Raw genomic sequence first — 21,876 nt, forward strand, 5'->3', positions numbered from 1 at the left:
ACAGAGTCTTCCAAGGAACATTCCAATCAGTGTGACGATGAGGTCCAAATGAAAGTTAGAGTGACTGCTTATTTTCTTTAACTATTGCAGGAACTCTGGTGCATGGTTTGTTTATAGGTCCTTGACTTTTTCCAGGAACTAAGGGAGAGGACATAAACCAAAAAGTCCAATATGTTTATAAAGTGGCTCTTCATATCAAGAGAATATTACACATGGAAAACAATATATTCCCTTAGGGTAATGGGCCATGGGGAACAGGAACAGCACCTCTTGTCTTTGTAGATTAAAATGCCTTTATTGCGACATTTTTTTGGGGCAAACAACAATAGCAGCAACGTTTCAGGTCACAAGACCTTTTATCAAGCTTGATAAAAGGTCTTGTGACCTGAAACGTTGCTGCTATTGTTGTTTGCCTCCAAAAAATGTCGCAATAAAGGCATTTTAATCTACAAAGACAAGAGGTGCTGTTCCTGTTCTTCTGTACCAGGATATGCCGATGGAAAGTGGCCATTGGGGAACCTGCACTACTTCTAACTAATCACAAGGCTTGGTGCTGACTACTACTCTCCATAATGGGCCATGGGGATACATGTCACCCAGTTAATCTTGGCTGCCATGGAGACAAATCTCACCAAAATGCCTTTCCACCAAAAATAAGGTGAATCAGCACTGAAAAGGCAGACGTGTCGCTTCATTTTCCAGTTGAGCAAAATTTCCTGCAGGAAGATGCTGTACACCTTTCCGGCAACTAATCTCCCCATGGGCCATCAGCCTTACTGCCAGAAGAATATTGGAAGTCACCAAGGAGTTACATGTCAACATAAATGCACAGGGCAGCAGGTTGCGTGCCTTTATATGGTCACAGAACTACAAGGTTACCTTTAATATGCGTTTTTTAAATAAAAGGTATACTGCACTTTATAATAGCACAAAGGTTTGAATAAGACAAATTGTGTTGATAAATTGTGTTTGAGTAGAAGAGCACACATATAGCACACATATAGGCCCTTCTGCAGGTTAAAGGGTGCCATACATCACAAATTAATTACTTTTTTAAATGAAAACTGACTTTTGTTTCCAAACTGATTTATGTGATTTTTTTTTTTTTTCTAAATCCTGCTAAATAAATCAGCTGCAGCCTGCAAAGTAATGAATCCCATCAACAATTAAACCATGCCCCTTTTGGTAGGCACATTGGGAAATGTTTTCCATGACCACAGCACTCTCAGCCTTCAAACGTTGCCTACTCCTACACAACACATTTCCTGTTAAGCTGCCAAAGCTCTGGTAATGGTGCAGAACATAGGCAGGACCAGTCACAGCTGTGTAATATGTTCGGCTTGTTTTCTAAGGAGATAAGAGAGTGCAAAATAACTCGGAAGTTGTTATCTCTTTCATTAAATTTGTGCATGAATATATATATATATATATATATATATATATATACAGGTATAGGACCCATTATCCAGAATGCTCGGGACCAAGGGTATTCTGGATAACGGGTCTTTCTGTAATTTGGATCTCCATACTTTAAGTCTACTAAAAAATCAATAAAACATTAATTAAACCCAATAGGATTGTTTTGCATAAAATAAGGATTATTTCTATATTAGTTGGGATCAAGTACAAGGTTCTGTTTTATTATTACAGAGAAAAAGGAAATCAGTTTTAAAATTCAGAATTATTTGATTAAAATGGAGTCTATGGGAGACAGGCATCCGTAATTCTGAGCTTTCTGGATAAAGGGTTTCCGGATAAGGGATCCCATACCATGTATATTATATATATATTGTGTATATTTATATAGGTATGGGACCAGTTTTTCATAATGTTTAGGACCTAAGGTTTTCCTGATAAAGGATTTTTATTACATAGAAAAAATAAATCATTTTTTTAAAATTTAAATTATAAGAATAAAATGGGAGATGGCATTCCTGTAATTCAGAGCTTTCTGGAGAACAGGCTTCCAGATAGCTGATCCCATGCCATATATATATATATAATTAAAAACTTATTAGAAAATGTTTCATACACTACCTATTGTAAAATATAAGGATATGTCATTTCAACAGGTAATTTAATGACCATATAAAGGTTTTATAGATGATATGGAACATAAAGACATGAGACATTAATGAGCACTGATGATAACAATTGACATCACTATGTACCATTTGCAAGACTTTAAAAGACATATTACAAGGATATATTTTACAGGTTAAGTTCAAAAAGTGGTCCACAAAGTGTGTCTTTGTGCTAAAATGTGTAAAAGGAGTTGCTATATTGACATTGACATAGGTGTCTGGTTTGCAGTGGCCATAGTCAGTAGGCATCCCTTGTGATGCTTGGCACCTATTTTGTTAGATATGTATTAACCCTATGAATCTATGCAACTTTTTCTTTGATATTATGCACTTTTATTATTTTGACTTGTTTGTGTAAGTCTGGATAAAATTCAAAAGAGGATTTCTTACCTGAAATGAGTTTAGCGCAATGAAGACGTATGCCCAGACTACACTGAGATGAACCAAAACACCACACAACCAGGTCAGTCCAAGCACAGGAAGAAGTACTACAATGGGTTTGGCCGTGGCCCTGTAAAATGTAAATATTTCATTATTTAAATTATATGAATGAAAATGAATACAAAGAACTTGATTAGATTAAAGATGGATATTTAAATCAGCAACTCTCAAGTTGTTACTGAAATATAACCAAGTCCAGGACCACATTTGTGACTTGTTGTCTGGAAGGGCTCTGTCTGAGCTTGCTGCAGTCAAGAACATTAGTAGAGCAGAAGTTACCAGAAGGGACAGCGGCGCTGGATCTAGAAATCAACTTAGCTGCGTGGAGATGTTGAGGAGATTCCTCAAACATAGAAAAGCAGCACTTGACTTAAGCCAGCTCATCCATGAACAGATCATGCAAGATTAGTCAGTCACCATTGAGATACAAAAGAAATTATTTGGCCACTTAAAGTTCAGCTTTCTCTCATAACAGATTGTTAACACAGAAATGTAATAGCTTATAAAGAAAGTGCACCTTCAAGCCATATATTGGTGAGTGAGGACACAGGAGTATAGCTATCAGAAAAAAGCTTTAGAACTCAACTTTAGTCATAATAATACGGAGTGACAAAAACTTTAAAGTAAAAAAGCCAAAATAAAACCAATGGTGAATAGAGAATCTGAACTACAAATATTGTATTAGCTTTCTCTGCCTAACCACATACATACCATAGAACACAGGTGTAGATGTCCCTTAAATGCTGGAATAATTTTACTAGATTTACTAATCCACGAACGGACCGAAAGCGTCCGAACGCATTTTTTCGCAATGATCGGTATTTATGCGCCTTTTCCTTCGCCTTCGCAACTTTTTCGTATGTCCCGCGATTTTTCCGTCGCCATTACGACTTTATCGTATATTTTCCACGACTTTTTCGTCGCCGTTGTGAAAAAATTGGATTGGTTTTTCTGCCATTTACAATTGCTCAATACAAAAAAATTTTTGTTGCCATTCCGAATGTTGCGCAAAATCTGGGTTTTTTTCGTAGCGTTACTACTTGTGCGAAAAGTCGCGACTTTTTCGTAGCCTTCGCGCCGAGTACGAAAGATTCGGATTCATTCAAGCTTCAGTATGGTGACTTTTCTTGGCCCGGGTTGGAGCTGCAGGGTGCCATTGAGCCCTATGGGAGACTTTCCTTGGGCCAGGTTGGAGCTGCAGAGTGCCATTGAGCCCTATGGGAGACTTTCCTTGGGCCGGGTTGGAGCTGCAGAGTGCCATTGAGCCCTATGGGAGACTTTCCTTGGGCCGGGTTGGAGCTGCAGAGTGCCATTGAGCCCTATGGGAGACTTTCCTTGGGCCGGGTTGGAGCTGCAGAGTGCCATTGAGCCCTATGGGAGACTTTCCTTGGGCCGGGTTGGAGCTGCAGAGTGCCATTGAGCCCTATGGGAGACTTTCCTTGGGCCGGGTTGGAGCTGCAGAGTGCCATTGAGCCCTATGGGAGACTTTCCTTGGGCCGGGTTGGAGCTGCAGAGTGCCATTGAGCCCTATGGGAGACTTTCCTTGGGCCGGGTTGGAGCTGCAGAGTGCCATTGAGCCCTATGGGAGGCTTTCCTTGGGCCGGGTTGGAGCGGCAGAGTGCCATTGAGCCCTATGGGAGACTTTCCTTGGGCCGGGTTGGAGCTGCTGAGTGCCATTGAGCCCTATGGGAGACTTTCCTTGGGCCGGGTTGGAGCTGCAGAGTGCCATTGAGCCCTATGGGAGACTTTCCTTGGGCCGGGTTGGAGCTGCAGAGTGCCATTGAGCCCTATGGGAGACTTTCCTTGGGCCGGGTTGGAGCTGCAGAGTGCCATTGAGCCCTATGGGAGACTTTCCTTGGGCCGGGTTGGAGCTGCAGAGTGCCATTGAGCCCTATGGGAGACTTTCCTTGGGCCGGGTTGGAGCTGCAGAGTGCCATTGAGCCCTATGGGAGACTTTCCTCGGGCCGGGTTGGAGCTGCAGGGTGCCATTGAGTCCTATGGGAGGCTTCCAAAATCATGCTAAGTCTGAAAGTTTTGCCCGCCGCTTACGAGCGCTCAATACGAAAAAGTTGCGACAAGATACGAGCGCATCGTAATGGCTACGAAAAACTCGTTTTTTCGCGCAAATCGTATTGGTAACGAAAAAGTCGCGACAATTTCCGAAAAGTCGTAAAGGCGCCGAAAAAATTGCAAAAAATACGAAAAAGTCGCAAAATGTTCGTTTTACAATCAGAATTTTTCCAATTCGGATTCGAATTCGTGTCTTAGTAAATCAGCCCCTAAAACTGTGCCTAAAGCACATTTTGTTCACATAGTCGAAGATTTTTCAAAGACAACCTTCATCGGTACTTCATTGGTTGTTTCAGTAGGAATCTCTGCCCCAGCCTATGATGAAAACTACAACAAATGGAGGCAAGGCAAAGGCCTGCAAGACCCCATTTATAGTTCTTGCTTCTACTTGCGCTCCTCTATTCGTACAACAAAATGTTGATTACATTCACTTTGCTTTTTTGGTAGCAAGGTGCACAGTAGTGGGTAGATGGAGACACAGGAGACCTGGAACTGACACTTGCCTTAAAGAGATGTTATGGCTTGCACTATAATGCTGTTTATGAGGCCACGTACATCACCACACCAGAAATGATGCAAACACCACTCACACTGAAATAAACTGATATACTGCAATAAAATGCAGCTGTAATTGTAGAATTACTAAATCAGGAGCAAATTATCCATTGCATTGGTAAATTGTGCTCAAACTTGGATTCACACTTCTTTGTCCTAGCCTGAAACTATGACAGATGTCTGGAAAATAACACAGCATTGTGGGTATAAAATGACAGATTGCACACATATTTCGCACCTTGCTTCATGTTTAAATGTGGCATTCCTAAATCAACTTTTGTGTGTATCAGATGACTTACCAAACCTGGATCCCAATCTGCTTCTCTAGGCTGCAGTTGGGGGTCAGCATCTTAGAGCGCCTGCGGGCACTGGATATAGTCACCATCACCACCCGAAACAAAACAAAGGTGTTTACCTGCAGAAAATTAATTCATAAAGTGTTAAGAAACCTCTAGAGATTAGATTCTTTGGGAAAGCTTTTGGGCTGCCCCCCTTCTCTGGAATTCGCTCCCACAAACTATCAGACTTTCTCCCAATCTCTCTGCCTTCAAAAGATCTTTAAAAAGGCATTTATTTAGAGAAGCTTACCCTAATCTTGTTTAAAATAACCTCAGTGTGCTGCTAAAAGCAATACCCTGTGCCTCACCTCTCACAACTCTGTCATGCCCATTCCCACACCTTGTGTCTCAACCCTTTCTCCTTGTAGATTGTAAGCTCTTTTGGGCAGGGCTCTCTTCACCTCTTGTATCGGTTATTGATTGCTTTATGTTACTCTGTATGTCCAATGTATGAAACCCACTTATTGTACAGCGCTGCGGAATATGTTGTCGCTTTATTAATAAATGTTAATAATAAATAAAATAATACAATACTCACAGACCTTTCTGGCGCTCTGGGGGTCTGGGATGCCGCTAGCTGCATTAACTAGACTTATACTGCATATCCCTATCTCACAATGGACTACTTGTGGAATTAGGCAATATGTTGGCGCTTTATAAATAAATGTTAATAATAAAATAATAATAATAAAAGCATAAAAACATAAAAGTACTATTCATTTTAAAGACTGGAATATGGCACCAAGAGAACAGAACAGCTTAATTTGAAAACAGGGTATCATGTGGTGCTATTACCATTCCACTTAACCTATCATTGCCTCTCCATTTATGGATGGAACCTGAATATACCTAACCCTATATACCTAATTCTATTTGTCATTAAACTGAAAACACTGAAGGAATTTATGTGGCTATTCAAAGTGGCAAAGTGACTAAGTGCTGGTCCGATTGCCATCTTGGAGTCAGGAAGGAATTATTTCCCCTCTGCGGCAAATTAGAGAGGCTTCAGATGGGGTTTTTGGCTTCCTCTGGATCAACTAGCAGTTAGGCAGGTTATATATGAACATTAAGGTTGAACTTGATGGACGTATGTCTTTTTTCAACCTAACTTGTGTAGGGACCCATAGGGTTAAGCTCCCTATGGTGTTATCCCTTATCTATTCTTATCTGTACTGTTATAGGGCAGAGCCCTCTACACTCAGGTTACAGTTCTTAGGCTACCCCCTATAGGTTTAGCCCAGGTTGACCACTCCCCTTGGCAGACTATATAGTGTCTTGCACAAGGAAGTGTCTTCCTCTTTTGGCTGCATGCTGTGTTCTGGACAGAGCTCCAACTGAGCCTGGACCGGACATAGGCCCAGAAGCCATTTTGTGCCCTAGAGGACCTCATACCCTAGTGATAAGTCGGGGACAGGGCCCCGTGAACGAGGTAAAGCCAGCACAGTCAGATTTATTAATAGCACCTTCTAGAAGTGGTGAGCATAGTCAGCTTATCTAGAAAGGGCAGTTAATAGCCCCAACCAGGAGTTGTAAAAGGGTTTAGCCTACCCCGGCTCTGTTGTCGTTCTTTAGGGACCGCCAGGTACCAGTGTTAGGAGCTCTCCCCTGGACCACAGTCAGCCGGAACACTCCCTTCTGAAAGGTCTATATTCTATCTGCACCACACAAGCTTATCTAGTTGTAGTTCAACTACACCCTCAGCTCCATTAATACCTCTCATGTAGCGGAGGCCCACTCCTGTGCATTAAGGTCGCATGTAACACATGCTCTATACCTATCACTATCCTGGGTTTTGCTATATCTAAGCCAAACAAGTGTTACACTTGCATGTTACTATGTTGTCATTACAAAGGCATGTTCAGTGTTTCACTGCTGTGTCAAATAATAATATATGTATGTGTGTAACATAATGTGCTGATATATGAAACAAATGTTCCTAAGCCACACAAATTTATAAGAAGCAGCTGGTGTCTGGCAGAAGCTAGATAGCAGATTAGCCAGACCTGGGTTTCTGTACTTTTAAGCTGGTCATACACTAAAAGGTCCGCTTGTTTGGCGGGGAACAGATATTTCCCCCACCTTAACATGGACGATATCAAATTGACCTGATTGTTCGGTCCCTGACCCAAATGACTGGATTACATTAACGGGATGGTTCAAGGGGATTTTTGAACCATGTCTGATTTTTTTGGCCTGATATGGGTTGGGAAGGCCTGTCTGAGGGCCCCATACAAGGGCTGGTAAACTGCTGACTCCGACTTATAGGACCGAATTTGGCCACCATAAATGACCCATACACTATGTACAAGCTGATTTGAACAGTGACCTGAAGAGTCCAAAGATAAGTTGCCAACACTATATTGCTTTTCAGTTATTTTATATAGGTCACTAGCATATTTAGAACCTGAATACCGTTTGGTTGCATCATAGTTATATCTCTTTGAGATATTAAAATGAATGCCTATGATTCTGAGCGCTGTATTGTGTATTATGACTCCGGACAGAAGCTATATGGTAATGCCAGATATGAGTGAATATTAGAAAATAAAGTTGTTTAGATTCTTCTGTAATGATTTCTCTGAAAGGAAGTGGGTTTTATTTTTTCCATTTTTCAATGGGAAGAAACACATATGTTTCTTAGAATTGTACCCACACATAATGCTCCTAATGATGAAAGAGAGCACAATGCACACTTCTACTCATGAGCTAATGACTGATGTTATTAAAATGTATACTTAATATGCCTTTGTGCATCAAGGTTGCATGTACAACAAGAAGCCTTTTAATTTAGAAAGCAATGTAGATTCACCAGTTTGCAACCAAGGAAAAACATAAATGGTGAAGAGTAGGCTTTGAGTGACTAATACATACCGTTAATATGAAGAGAACTGGGCCCACGAATGCCCAAATGATGTCTGTTTGAACGTTCAGCCAGCAGTGACTGTCTGCAACATATTTATTAAAAGAAGTTGCCAAGGTCACACTTACAATTATGATTGGCAGCCCTGGAAAAGAAAGAAGAAAGTCCATCATGAATATAAGATGCCTGTGCACCTATTAATTCAGCGAAAGAGCAGAAGTGGCCTTAAACTGACATGCGCTTCAGTTCCTAGTCAAGTGTATTGAAAGACCGTAAGCTACAGGCAAATGATTCAATTATATGAAGAGTCTTGTCCAGAAAACAAAACATTCACAGCTTTGTCATCGGGAGCATTAAAAAAAGAAAGTCCATTACATTATTACAAGGGAGAGTGCCTAACACTGGCAATGGTATCATCATTGCATCATTACTAGTAGACAAAAGTACAAAAATTTCTATGACATGGAAAATACTTCCATCACTGCATCAATTAAAGCACAGAAAAGAGCATAGAAAACCCACAATTCATATAAATTATATACAAATGAAGCAACCTCACCTTCAGGACTCTTTATGATAAGAACATAATAAATTATAATAAGTACATCGTTTGACAAAGGCCAAAGACCTTCATTTAGAAGGAAAACTAGTAGGTGCTAAGATTTCTTATAAAATAATACAGTAAGAGCAACAAGTATAATTATAGCAGCAAGGTTACAAATATTAGGCAAGAGATTGCATTATAAACATGGGGTTCCTTCCCCCGAACAAAGATCTGTTGCTATACATTGTTTCTTTTGTCAAGGACTTCATACTACTAAGAACTTCAGATTGAAGAGCAAGTCTTTTTTCCTATTTTGACCCTGGAGCCAAACGATTGAATTATATTGGCGGCAATGGGGCAGTCGGTTTTGGGGCCGCATCAACGAGCCGATGCGGTCCCCAATCCGACTGAATTTTTTAACCTGGCCAATCGATATCTGGCCAATTTTATGCCCGATATCGGTCGGGCAGGCCCCTCATTTCTGCCCCTACACGGCCAAGGGACCAATACCGGCAGCTACAATCAGCCTGTGTATGGGGACCTTTAGCCTCCACCTCCTCCCTTGTCAAAGCCCTGCAAGTAGCATTACTTCCCTGGGTGTCACTGTTACAAGAAACAGGATCCAATAAGAGCAAAGAAAATGAGGTATCAACATATCAAGGGTTTCTTTAGTGTAAGGGCTGACCAATTACAGAAATCCCAGTACATATACATTAAGTAAATCATTAATAAGGATCAAAATAAGAGGGCTTTCTAGCAAGAAAGGGTATGTAAGCAATCAAATGTAACTGACCAGGCTTTTTTTTTTACTGTGATATTAAATTATTATCTGATCTGCGGATAGTTTTGTTTGTAGATATGTCTCAAAGGAGATGGCCAGGTCTATTGTTTAAGTCTCAATAACTAAAATAGATAACTATTTTATCTTCTATTAAACTGTGGTAAAGCATTTCTTCTCAGAAATGTACATATACTGTATCTCTAAATGAAAACAGAATAGAAGTTCCAGCATGCAAGCTGAATTAATTCATGCACAATTGTATATAGTTAAGAGGCTCTGCTACAAGGGAAGGGAATAAGTGAAGATATATAACCATAAATCAGCAGGCCACAGTTCACCAAAATAACTAAAGAACCACAGAAAGATCCTAAACTTTTTTTTATAAATAAAATTGAAAAGCCAGATGTTTCATTCTGATAAAGTGGTGTTGGAACAAACGTTTTAAAGCTACCAATAGGACCCCACATAGGGGACACTTCATTCACCTTAGTTAGTGCTTGGCTCATTGGAAATATTTGTGTGAGGCTGGTGGTAAGTCATTTTGTCCCAGAGCAGCTATGAGACACCTAAGTCTATTGAAAGAGTAGTGGAAAGGGTGTTTTTGTCTGGATAATGTGTTGCTATAATGTCGGCATGGGTCAAACAAGAAGGGGTCAACAAAGGGAGTTGGTGGAAAGTGGGAAATCATGGCCTGGTGTCAATTTAGAGTTGGGGGCTACAACACTGGGAATGTTAGCATTGTGATGTGCTGCTGCTTTTGATTAAGCAGGAGTTATAAAGAAATTTTGTTAGGCATGGACTTGAGGGGGGCAGAAAGGGGAACTTTTTAAAGTACAAGGAAATTGGTGGGTGTGAACATCTTATGCACCCCCAGGGAATTGATTCACTATATATTTTTTTTTCTCTTTGCAGGCGCTCCTTTTAGGAAGCAATGGAGCACCACTAGCCCAGGGGTCCACGCTCAGACTTGCACATGAGCAGTAAAGTAAATATTTTGAATTTTCACTCTATTGCACATATATTGTGAGCACTGGCCCAGGGCAAAACAAGTAGCGATATTATTCACTGAGGGGTGCCTAATATATTGGTACCCAGGGTTGGACTGGACACCGGTAAAAAACCCATGTACCCTCCCCTTATAGGCCCCACTGACACAGCCCTGAACCCCGCCAGCAATTTAGCCCTCACCCCTAAGAATGTGCAGCAAGTTAAAGAAAGCAACGTGTGCGATATGACGCAGCATGTGTATGGGGGGGCGGGGGGTGGAGGAGGCACGTCTGCAGTTTGGTAGGTTTGCAACTAGGATGGGTGGCCCTCCAAGGTGGCAGCCCCAGTGTGCCCCAGACACCCTAGTCTGTCACTTTTGGCACCCACCAGTCAGTCTGAGTTTCCTCGTAATTTCATCAACTACACAATATGTAATACGTGTTAAACAGTTGTTTATTTACAATATCCATACAAAGATGTCAACACACATCTTTTAGGCCTACATAAGTACTCTTGTTTTTTTATTATTAAAAGCCAGGATAATAAAAAATGAATTAATAGCCTTATTTTACCTATAAGAAGCTTATTATATGATGGTTGGAAATTGACTCACCCCATCCTGTGATATAATAAAACCTCATTCTCCGATCTTCACTCATGTTCACTGCAACAACTTTGCTCCACAAAAGAAGTCCTTCGACCAGCATCCAAGCAAAGGCAGCCATGAAGAATAAATGTAGGGAGGCCGTAACAGTGATACAGACAACCTATTGACATTAGATACACTTTCACTTAATAATGTATAACTTATTTTATGCACACAGGCTGGAATTTACAATCGAGTAATGACCCTGAGCTGTTAAATGATTCAAATGCTTAAGTTTTCAAATGCTAATATTTTTATGCTATTTAATATAATGATGGAGCAATTTCATGGTTATGACAAGATTAAGGTTTAAAGAGGTAGTTCATCTTTATGCTAACTTTTAGTATGTTATTGAATAGTGTATTCTTAGCAACTCTGGTCTTTAATTTTTCATAGTTTTTGAATTATTTGTCTCCTTTCTCAAGTAGTGGTATACCAGGTACTTAGGATCTTCACATCAAGTGTGTGCGATGAGTGTGTTCTTTTGTATAAGTGTCGCCTCTTATTGCTTGAGGAACAATATGATCCATAGCAAAAAAAAAAAGGCATCATTTCTACATGCTTTAGAAAAACCTGTAATTTGTGTGATAGTGTAACAACACTGGTGCTTACATTGCGAGGGCTGCAATGGTCAAAACAACTTTTCACACATTCAGTTGCTTAAGATCAAATGGACAAATGCTGGAGATCTTTGTTGGGGTCTACACATACAGTAAATGGTTGGTTCAGTGGTGTCCATTGCAGTTCATCTGAGCATTTACTTTTCATTTGAAGAGAAAGCATATGCTGAAAAAAATGCTTTGACTGATGCAGTTCCCCCTGAGCCATTAAATGGGACTTAATGCATTGTGTTATAGGCCTAAATGTGAAATTCTATCATGCAATAAGACATGATAATGCCAAAAAGACCCTTAGATTATCCACAGACCACTGCACTGTGGACTACTTGTAAGAGGGGTGAAAGGGTTCACCAAAATTAGTGTGGGATCATTGTAGTTATTTTTGGGTACTTGCAATGTTTAGCCATTAGGTGGTAGTATTGGATAATGTTAAGTTAGGTAAAGTAGATTTAGTTGTAGTTTTAGTGCCTGACCACTAGAAAGAAGGGAGACACCTAGAAGTTCTGGCGGATGTGGTTAGAGGGTATAAAAACGAGAGTAGGACAGGGTGCAGCTGCCTTTGGGCAATGGGAAACATCTGTAGCAGCAAAATGGGGCCTGAGGATACCAGAGAGAGAAGGAACAGCAAACAAGAAGGCAGACACTAGGGGGCACATTTACAAAAGCACAAACGCTCGAGCGTTCATGCGAACGCTCCGAGCGTATTGTCGCCGATTTTTTCGGGCGTCCGCACGACTTTTTCGTACGGCGCACGACTTCTTCGTACGGCGCACGACTTTTTCGGACGTTTGCACAAAAACATTGTAAAGGTTTTACCGTTGTTTACAATTGTTCGGTACGAAAATTTCGTGACTTTCGGATCGCCAATACGATATTAGCGTGACTAATACGATTTTTTCGTAAGCATTTTCGTGATATTTGCGATCTTCCGAAATTTTGTTTCCAATATGATTTTTTCCCATTCGTGATTCGGATTCGTGGATTAGTAAATGTGCCCCTAGGTGTGAGTGTTGCTGGGTAGCTAGAAATAGGGTTCGTTTTTGTAAGAGCTTATGCTAGGGTATGTGAGGCAAGCATGGCCCGTTAGTACAGGCAGCACGCGCCCCACCAAGGAGAAAGAAGTTAGGGCTGAAGTATTTAGTTCAGGGTATAGCAAGGTTGTTCAGAGGGACCCAAGAGCACCTGGCAAGTCTGGTACCATTGGGCTAAGCCCTGTGATACAGTGTGTGGAGCCCCCTGAGGAAAGGTACTGGAGGCTGAAGGTGGAAGGGGCGAAGGAACAGAGGGAAGGGCAGTGTGTGTGTGATTACTTGGGACCAATTGTGTACAGAGGCATGTTGCTTGGTGGAATTAACACCTGCTGCTTGTATGTGAAGAAAGCTCTTTGCCTGTTCTGCATGCATGTACAAAGTTGGAATAAACATTGTGTGTGTTGTGGGGGACATAATCAAAAGGGGATTAGTGCCTACACACTTATAGTCTCTATGTGGTGGAGGCTCAAGTGTAATTATTTGCATGATCTGATTCTGATTTGGTACCTCATTGTTTTTCGCCAGTTCACTGAACATTAACAACGACTCTGCAGCAGCAAGCGCAAATATCAGGTTCTTGTGAACAGTCGTTCTTTCTGACTTAGGAACCCTGAAACATAGAAATGTTGTCAGAAGTAAAAAAAGATTAGTTGAAATGCAAGAAAAGCAAACAACAACAAAAAATTCTCCTCTGCAACCACTGTAACCTTAGGTTTTGCTACCCATGCATACAGTATATGACACCACTATGAATAAACACACTTTAAATCTCCTTTAAGCAGATGCCCCTTTCAAGGCAAGGACAGATGTATTCTTGGAAAGGTAAGAGTGTGGGGGTGTTTTTCTGTTCTGCTCCTTGATTTTTAAAGGCCTTGCTTGCTTCTAACTCAATTTATTAATAGGCAATTGAGAGTAACCCTATAAAGGAAGGTGCAAAGGATGCTTGCCTTTATCTAACATGCAGTATTTCAGGACAGAGCCCTTCATAAGGTGTGACAGGTATACTTCTGTGCAAGATGATGGAGCCATTGAAGCTAGCAACCAGAATGCAAACTGATTGCAGAGTTAGACTATTATCATTTTTTTTTAAGTTCTTATTTTTGAATTCATGCCCTCTCATAGTCATCCTACCCTCTGTATTTCAAACTACTGCCTGGTTGTAGGGGACATTAACCCAGGCAACAAGAGAGCTACATATCAGCCAGTGGAAATAGAGTTTTCCAGAATAGCTGTGTTTAATGATCCAAAAGCTGAAAAAATATAAAGATCATTTATATTATTTGACAAATTAGAGACACTTCTAGTAAAGGAAATGTAATGGGCCACAATGACTTTCATTAAATTAAATGCAATTAGTCCAACCCTAACTGTCTTTTCTAAAAGTGCGTAATGATTAGATTTTAAAATGAACCTGGCCTTTTCATAACCATTTGAACATATAGGCTTACCCAACCGCTAGAAAGAGAATAAATGTCACCAGCAAAGCACACAGAGATACTCCACAGCCAATAAATGTTAATGTCCTTAGAGTCCACTCTTCATCTGGATTTCTCTGTGTGGACAGGAATAAACAATCTCTTAATTAAATCTGTGTCTGTATGTTTATCAAGGGAAATATGTACTGTGTTGTTTTATATAGAAGGTTACAATGGTCTGCAACATTACAAGTCATTTCATTTCATTATTTGTGCAATTAACATTGCCTCCTGAAGCAGTCATAAATACATCAAAATGTAATATTGTAACACCTAGGGGCTGATTTACTAACCCACGAATCCGACCCGAATTGGAAAAGTTCCGACTTGAAAACGAACATTTTGCGACTTTTTCGTATGTTTTGCGATTTTTTCGGATTCTGTACGAATTTTTCGTTACCAATACGATTTTTGCGTAAAAACGCGAGTTTTTCGTATCCATTACGAAAGTTGCGTAAAAAGTTGCGCATTTTTCGTAGCGTTAAAACTTACGCAAAAAGTTGCGCATTTTTCGCGTAAGTTTTAACGCTACGAAAAATGCGCAACTTTTCGCGTAAGTTTTAACGCTACGAAAAATGCGCAACTTTTTACGCAACTTTCGTAATGGATAGGAAAACTCGCGTTTTTACGCAAAAATCGTATTGGTAACGAAAAATTTGTAAAGAATCCGAAAAAATCGCAAAACATACGAAAAAATCGCAAAATACCGATCATTACGAAAAAAACGCAATCGGACTCCATTCGACCCGTTCGTGGGTAAGTAAATCAGCCCCTTAGAATAGGCTTTATGACAAAAAACTTTAGCATTTAGATGAATCCTTAGCATCTGACTCAATGAATTGAGTATGTTTCATAGCATGCCCATGTTTTCATGAGTTGTGTTACTGACCAATCCCCTTATTTATTGTTCATAATTGTAAGAAAAATATACAATATGAGTGTGGTTCCTAGAACATTAGTATAAAAGACCAAATACAGGTATGGGATCCGTTATCTGGAAACCCGTTATCCAGAAAGCTCTGAATTATGGAAAGCCCGTCTCCCATAGCCCCCATTTTAATCAAATGATTCAGAATTTTTTCTCTGTAGTAATGAAACAGAACCCAACTGATTCCAACTAAGATATAAATAATCCTTATTGGACGCAAAACAATCCTATTAGTTTAATTAATGTTTTATTGATTTTTTTAGTCAACTTAAGGTATGGAGATAATTACGTACAGACCCCTTATCCGGAATAGCCTTGGTCCAGAGCATTCTGGATAATGGGTCCTATACCTGTATCTACTAAACAGTCACTGAAAGCCTACTAATTGTAATCTACATTTCCAAACTTTGAAGCCTGGCATCATCTAGTTTAACCAGAGCAGAGTCTTGGGGCTTTCATTCTGAAGGACATTTGGAGTAACATTTGGTGACAGTGTCTGTCTATTATTATAGATATTCCTGAAATCCCACTCTGAAGGGATTACTCTACTAGATATTCTCAAAACTAAATCTGAATAGATATCATAGCAATGATTTAATACCTACAGATATATGTTATTATGAATGAACACCTTAGAAGAGGAAAATAAGAAAGTTGGTGTTACAGGTATGGGATCCCTTATCCGGAAACCAATTATTCAGAAAGCTCCGAATTACGGAAAGCCTGTCTCCCATAGACTCCATTATAAGCAAATAATTCTAATATTTAAAAATGATTTCTTTTTTCTCTGTAATAATAATACAGTACCTTGTACTTGATCCCAACTAAGATATAATTACCCCTTATTGGGGGCAGAACAGCCCTATTGGGTTTATTTAATGGTTAAATGATTCCCTTTTCTCTGTAATAATAAAACATTACCTGTACTTGATCCCAACTAAGATATAATTACCCCTTATTGGGGGCAGAACAGCCCTATTGGGTTTATTTAATGGTTAAATGATTCCCTTTTCTCTGTAATAATAAAACAGTACCTGTACTTGATCCCAACTAAGATATAATTACCCCTTATTGGGGGCAGAACAGCCCTATTGGGTTTATTTAATGGTTAAATGATTCCCTTTTCTCTGTAATAATAAAACAGTACCTGTACTTGATCCCAACTAAGATATAATTACCCCTTATTGGGGGCAGAACAGCCCTATTGGGTTTATTTAATGGTTAAATAATTCCCTTTTCTCTGTAATAATAAAACAGTACCTGTACTTGATCCCAACTAAGATATAATTACCCCTTATTGGGGGCAGAACAGCCCTATTGGGTTTATTTAATGGTTAAATAATTCCCTTTTCTCTGTAATAATAAAACAGTACCTGTACTTGATCCCAACTAAGATATAATTACCCCTTATTGGGGGCAGAACAGCCCTATTGGGTTTATTTAATGGTTAAATGATTCCCTTTTCTCTGTAATAATAAAACAGTACCTGTACTTGATCCCAACTAAGATATAATTACCCCTTATTGGGGGCAGAACAGCCCTATTGGGTTTATTTAATGGTTAAATGATTCCCTTTTCTCTGTAATAATAAAACAGTACCTGTACTTGATCCCAACTAAGATATAATGAATCCTTATTGGAGGCAGAACAATCCTATTGGGTTTATTTAATATTTAAATCATTTTTAGTAGACTTAAGGTGTGGAGATCTGGAAAGATCCCTTATCCAGAAAACCCCAGGTCCCGAGCATTCTGAATAACAGGTCCCATACCTGTATAAGTAAACTGAGGAAAGGAAGAATTAGTTCAGCTAACAGAAGACAATGCCACCTAGGTCTTTGTTAACCAAATTCTCTGTAAACTGCCAAAAAAATCCATGATGTCTAAACAAATTATTTGGACATTTTTTGGACATCTTGTGCTCATTTACCACCTACTTTGCCACCAACTTTCTTCCCTTACCTGGACATCATAAAGTTGCAGAAGGACAGCAAAATTAGTGGTGTGGTTACAGAAGCAGACTGTTTCTCCTGGGTGGATGCTCTTCTTCATATGGCACCCAGAGGTGGACCAGCCACCACCATTTTCTGGGCTAAAAATAAATGGCAAAATTAATGAAAGTGGATTTAGATTGGATTAATGAAAGTGGATTTAGATTAGTGCATATTTAGATTGGATTTGTTTCCTGCGTCTATCATTTTCAAGATCCACCACTTGCTTCAAAATGTGTGAGCAGTATCTTATATTAATTTGCACTGTGCAAAATGTGGGGCACAGTATAAATCAAATGAGTCAATAAGGAAATAAATAGTTAATTGTTTTAGCTGTACTAAACCTGTACCTGTAACCTGTACTTCTGAGCTCATAACAGAGCTTCAGTCTATTATGTGTGTACTAATAGCTTAAAGGGTATGTAACTCATAGGGGCAGATTTACTAATCCACGAACGGACCGAAAGCGGGCGAACGCGTTTTTTGTAATGATCGGTATGTTTGCGTCTTTTTCGGCGCCGTTGCGACTTTTCCGTATACCCCGCGATTTTTTCGTTGCCGTTGCGACCTTTTCGTATATTTTCCGTGACTTTTTCGGCGCTGTCAGATTGGTTTTTCCGCCGTTTACTATCGCTCAATACGAAAAAATCGGGACGGCGGCGAAAAATTTGTGCAAAATACAATAAAGTCGCGATGGCAACGAAAAAATCGCGGGGTATATACGGAAAAGTCGCAACGGTGCCGAAAAAGACGCAAAACATACCGATCATTACAAAAAACGCGTTCGGCCGCTTTCGGTCCGTTCGTGGATTAGTAAATCTGTTGTGACAAATACGAAAAATCGTGACGATTTTTTCCCTTTCGGGATTCGGATTCGTGGATTAGTAAATCTTCCCCTTAGTTTACTTTTCTAATTACTTTTGAAATGTGATTTAATTTTCTGATTTGAACTCTTTAAAAGATATCAGCAGTTTAAAGCTGTTCATTGGGAATTTTGGTTGAGCGGCTCTCCCCGGGGGTCACTGGGCCAGTAGTTCAAAATTTAATTAAATGTGCATGTTGCAGCTCTAATGAGCTCTGAGTAGAGACTTCTTAGTCGCCAGAGAACTAACAGGTGTAATTGCAATCAGACTGAAGGAGCTGCTTCCCTCCAGTTGGCACAGCCTTCTAAATTAGCCTCTTACTTGCAACTGGGTTAATTCAGCAGTCTCACATGGACCTCATGCTACATAAATAGGACCTCTGCTGCGCCAAAGTGTCAGTTACGAAATGAGGGAATGAACAACTCAAACCGCCATTTACCCTTGTCCAAACTGTCCCAAAATATGATGACCTGGGTTGGCCTCTTGAAGACCCATCAGTATACAGTCCCTGAGCAGGAAACCTTCTTTATTTGTGGCTGATAATGAAGTATGTACTATTTTAAAACTGCTAATATTTTTAAATACTTATAAGTATTTTGTTAGTTTAAGTCCTCTTTCATATTCATCCATCCCTGAAGGCTTGACACTTTCAAGAGGACTTGCACAGAATATACCTTCTGGCAATGAAAGTTTGAATTTGGGAATACTAAGGTCCAGATTCAATAAAGTACGAATTAAGAGTACGATCTGCGATAATCCGCATTAAATGAGAATTTCTGATGTGTGTAATTTTGCGTAAAGTTGCGTCGTGCTTTGAAGAAAAATATTGTGGTACGATCCGAAAGTTACGCAATTTTCGTATCCGAACGATCGTAATTGTCACGAAAACCGTTCTAAATATGAACCTTCAGTGCAAGATTTTGGAAGCCTCCCACAAGACTCTATGGCACTCTGCAGCTCCAACCTGGCCCAAGTCACAATACTAAAGCTTGAATGAATCAGAAAGTTTCGCACTCATTGCGACAAATACGATTTTGTCGCAGAAATTGTCACAATGTATGAAAAAGTTGCGCAGATTAATGAAAATATCGCAGAAAATACGCAAAAATTGTAAACTTTAGAAAAAACACGATTTTTTGTAATTGGACCTGTCGTACTTTAATGAATGTGCCCCTAAATGTTTTAATATTTGGAAGGAATATTACAATGTTTTTAAAATCCACATCCACAATTCATAGCAAGGTCCTGCTTACTGGTTAAGATCTCAGGCAGCAGAGATGGATAGGATGGAGATCAATTAAACACAGCTCACATTTGAATGAGCTTCGCATCCAACTGTGATGGTAAAAAAGGAAAGGCTTCCAGTGCAAAAATACTAACTGGAATTAATAACATAGCAGCATATTTCTTTAAACATAGGTGTACATAGAATTTCCTTATACATTTTCTTACTTGATGCTGAAATTCCAGAATGCACACACAGGTCTTTGTTCAAGCGTTCTAGAATCATTCTGCAACACAAGAGAAACCAGGATAATGAATAATTATTTTAATAAGAATCAGCTTATACCAGGGGTCTCAAACTCAATCACATAAGGGGGCCGAAATCTAAAACACAGGCTAAGTCACGGGCCAATTTTTTTATTAATATAGTTAGTAAGATACTAAGGGGTATATTTATCACAATGTGTAAAAAGTGGAGTAAGACATTACCGGTGATGTTGCTCATAGCAGCCAATAGATGCTTTGCTATTATTGAAATCTGATTACTGATTGGATGCCTTGGGCAACATTACTGGTAATGCTTCACTCCACTTTTTACACAGCATGATAAATATACCCCTTAGTCTTAGTTACTATGTGAGGAAAATGGAAATTGATCAGGCTGGATGGTCAGACACTCACCAAGGGCCACATAAAACCCCCGGGCCTTGTGTTTGACATATATGGCTTATACCATACCTGGGATCATACCATTCATACCATACTCTGGATCATACCATCCCTGCTGTTGTGCAGTAAACCTGGTAAACTGGGCACCTGTTTTAACAATCACTATTTTTATCTGTTAATTGAAAGAAGGGTGTCCTGAGTACCCCTTGGAATCTTTTCACTTTACCTCTGGTTTACCAATCCTGGTAAAAGGTACACAAAGGAAAGAGCAATATAAAATCTTGAGTCACAAAATCCCCACCAAAATCCTCACGCACACATAAAATGAAGCTTGCTGGTCATTTTTATAATTAATCATTAATGTTAATTTCAGTCCATAAAGTGTCAAAACTAATTTAAGGGAACATGGTTGAGGACTAAAAAGGGGATAAGTAAGAAATCTACCACCTCCTCCTTCCCTTAGATTCATGTCTTAAAGCAGGAGGATTGGAAAAAACGAGGTAATAACATGATGACAAATCTTGCAAAATGGTCTCCAAAGCTGGGAACAGTTCTCTGAGCTTTCTGAATACCAGGGCTCCAGATAAGGGATCCAATACCTGTTACAATAACTGCTGCTGTCAGTAGTGTTAAAGCAACTATGCTTTTAGTAATGGTTAACATTCTAACATTCTTTTTTTTTTTTTATAAGGGAAGCAGACTGTTCTAGTCATACAGTTTCTTTTACATCTATAAATATTGGATGGAGCTCCCTGCCTTGTTACCTGACCTCTTTAAAACCCATACACATACTTAATACACGCCTTTTGTTTGGCGATGGAGCAATTAGATATATGTGTATGTTCTCTGAAGTGCATCAGAACTCACACTGAAGATTCAGAATATAAACCCTGGTGTTTCTCAGCACTTACACAAAAATGTGGATTTTAATCAAACAAGAGGTTACAGACCTTTTGTTTAATGCTTTATTCAGTGGACTGTTGGCATTAAAGGGACAAGATGCTTTAGCCAGACCCAGGTAACTTTATAGAATACCTCATAATGTATAAAGAAACAAAGCATGACAGCTCCCATGTCAGTATAAATAAAGAATATTCATTGCACACAGTAAGCTGTGCCTTCATACGTTACTATTAAACGTACAGGGTCTCTGTACTGGCCTTGAATATACTTTTATTTAGCAATTACAATCGTTATGTGTGCTTTTTTCATATATTTAGTCAAACCCTCTCACCAGTTCCATTTTTTTAATTTTATGGCTGTGTCTACTTACCGGTATTTTGCTTCTTTGCCACAGTCGGTATTGTACAGAAGTGCCGACTTCTTGGAATCCAACAAATACAGTGGAAGAAATAACGGCTGATCCAAGGTAGGTGCCCACGTACCTTGGGGAAAGTAATGATAGAAAAACATTTATATTGAATGAAATCACTTTTGCCTCCAATATCATCACACAAACATTCACACAGTAGGTTGCAAAACAAAAAGAGGGGAGTCAATTGCCTATAATATCCAACCAGCATTTAGTTTAATTTAGAATTATTAATATTTGTATTTGTGTAATTTGGGTAGTTTTTTGTCTACTCATTTATAAACAAATACAAATAAGAACACAAAAAACTTAAAATCCTCATAAGAATTTTTGTCTCCAAAACACTGAATTAAATAATATTCTACAAGGACAGCTCCCACTGACTGCTACATGACCTTGCCAGCTTTTACATGGCAACGTTTTGTATTTGAGTTTTTCTTGTTTTTTTACACTTGATA

The 21,876-nt window shown here is 39.4% G+C and overlaps 1 protein-coding gene across 4 annotated transcripts in view; it reads right to left on the bottom strand.

The window, feature by feature from the left end:
- Positions 1 to 21,876, bottom strand: part of adgrd2 (adhesion G protein-coupled receptor D2) — a 91,696-nt gene that overhangs the window by 42,105 nt on the left and 27,715 nt on the right. For all 4 annotated transcript variants that reach the window (XM_031891609.1, XM_012953022.2, XM_031891608.1 and 1 more), the window contains exons 12-20: positions 21,380 to 21,491; positions 19,666 to 19,724; positions 17,322 to 17,451; positions 14,406 to 14,509; positions 13,465 to 13,567; positions 11,274 to 11,427; positions 8,360 to 8,493; positions 5,450 to 5,565; positions 2,475 to 2,595 (exon numbers count right to left, since the gene is read on the bottom strand). In XM_031891609.1, the coding sequence (XP_031747469.1) occupies positions 2,475 to 2,595; positions 5,450 to 5,565; positions 8,360 to 8,493; positions 11,274 to 11,427; positions 13,465 to 13,567; positions 14,406 to 14,509; positions 17,322 to 17,451; positions 19,666 to 19,724; positions 21,380 to 21,491 (1,033 nt within the window). The remainder of the gene's footprint in view (positions 1 to 2,474; positions 2,596 to 5,449; positions 5,566 to 8,359; positions 8,494 to 11,273; positions 11,428 to 13,464; positions 13,568 to 14,405; positions 14,510 to 17,321; positions 17,452 to 19,665; positions 19,725 to 21,379; positions 21,492 to 21,876) is intronic.

Source organism: Xenopus tropicalis, chromosome 8 (genome assembly GCF_000004195.4).
Source record: "Xenopus tropicalis strain Nigerian chromosome 8, UCB_Xtro_10.0, whole genome shotgun sequence".
Classification (NCBI taxonomy): domain Eukaryota; kingdom Metazoa; phylum Chordata; class Amphibia; order Anura; family Pipidae; genus Xenopus; species Xenopus tropicalis.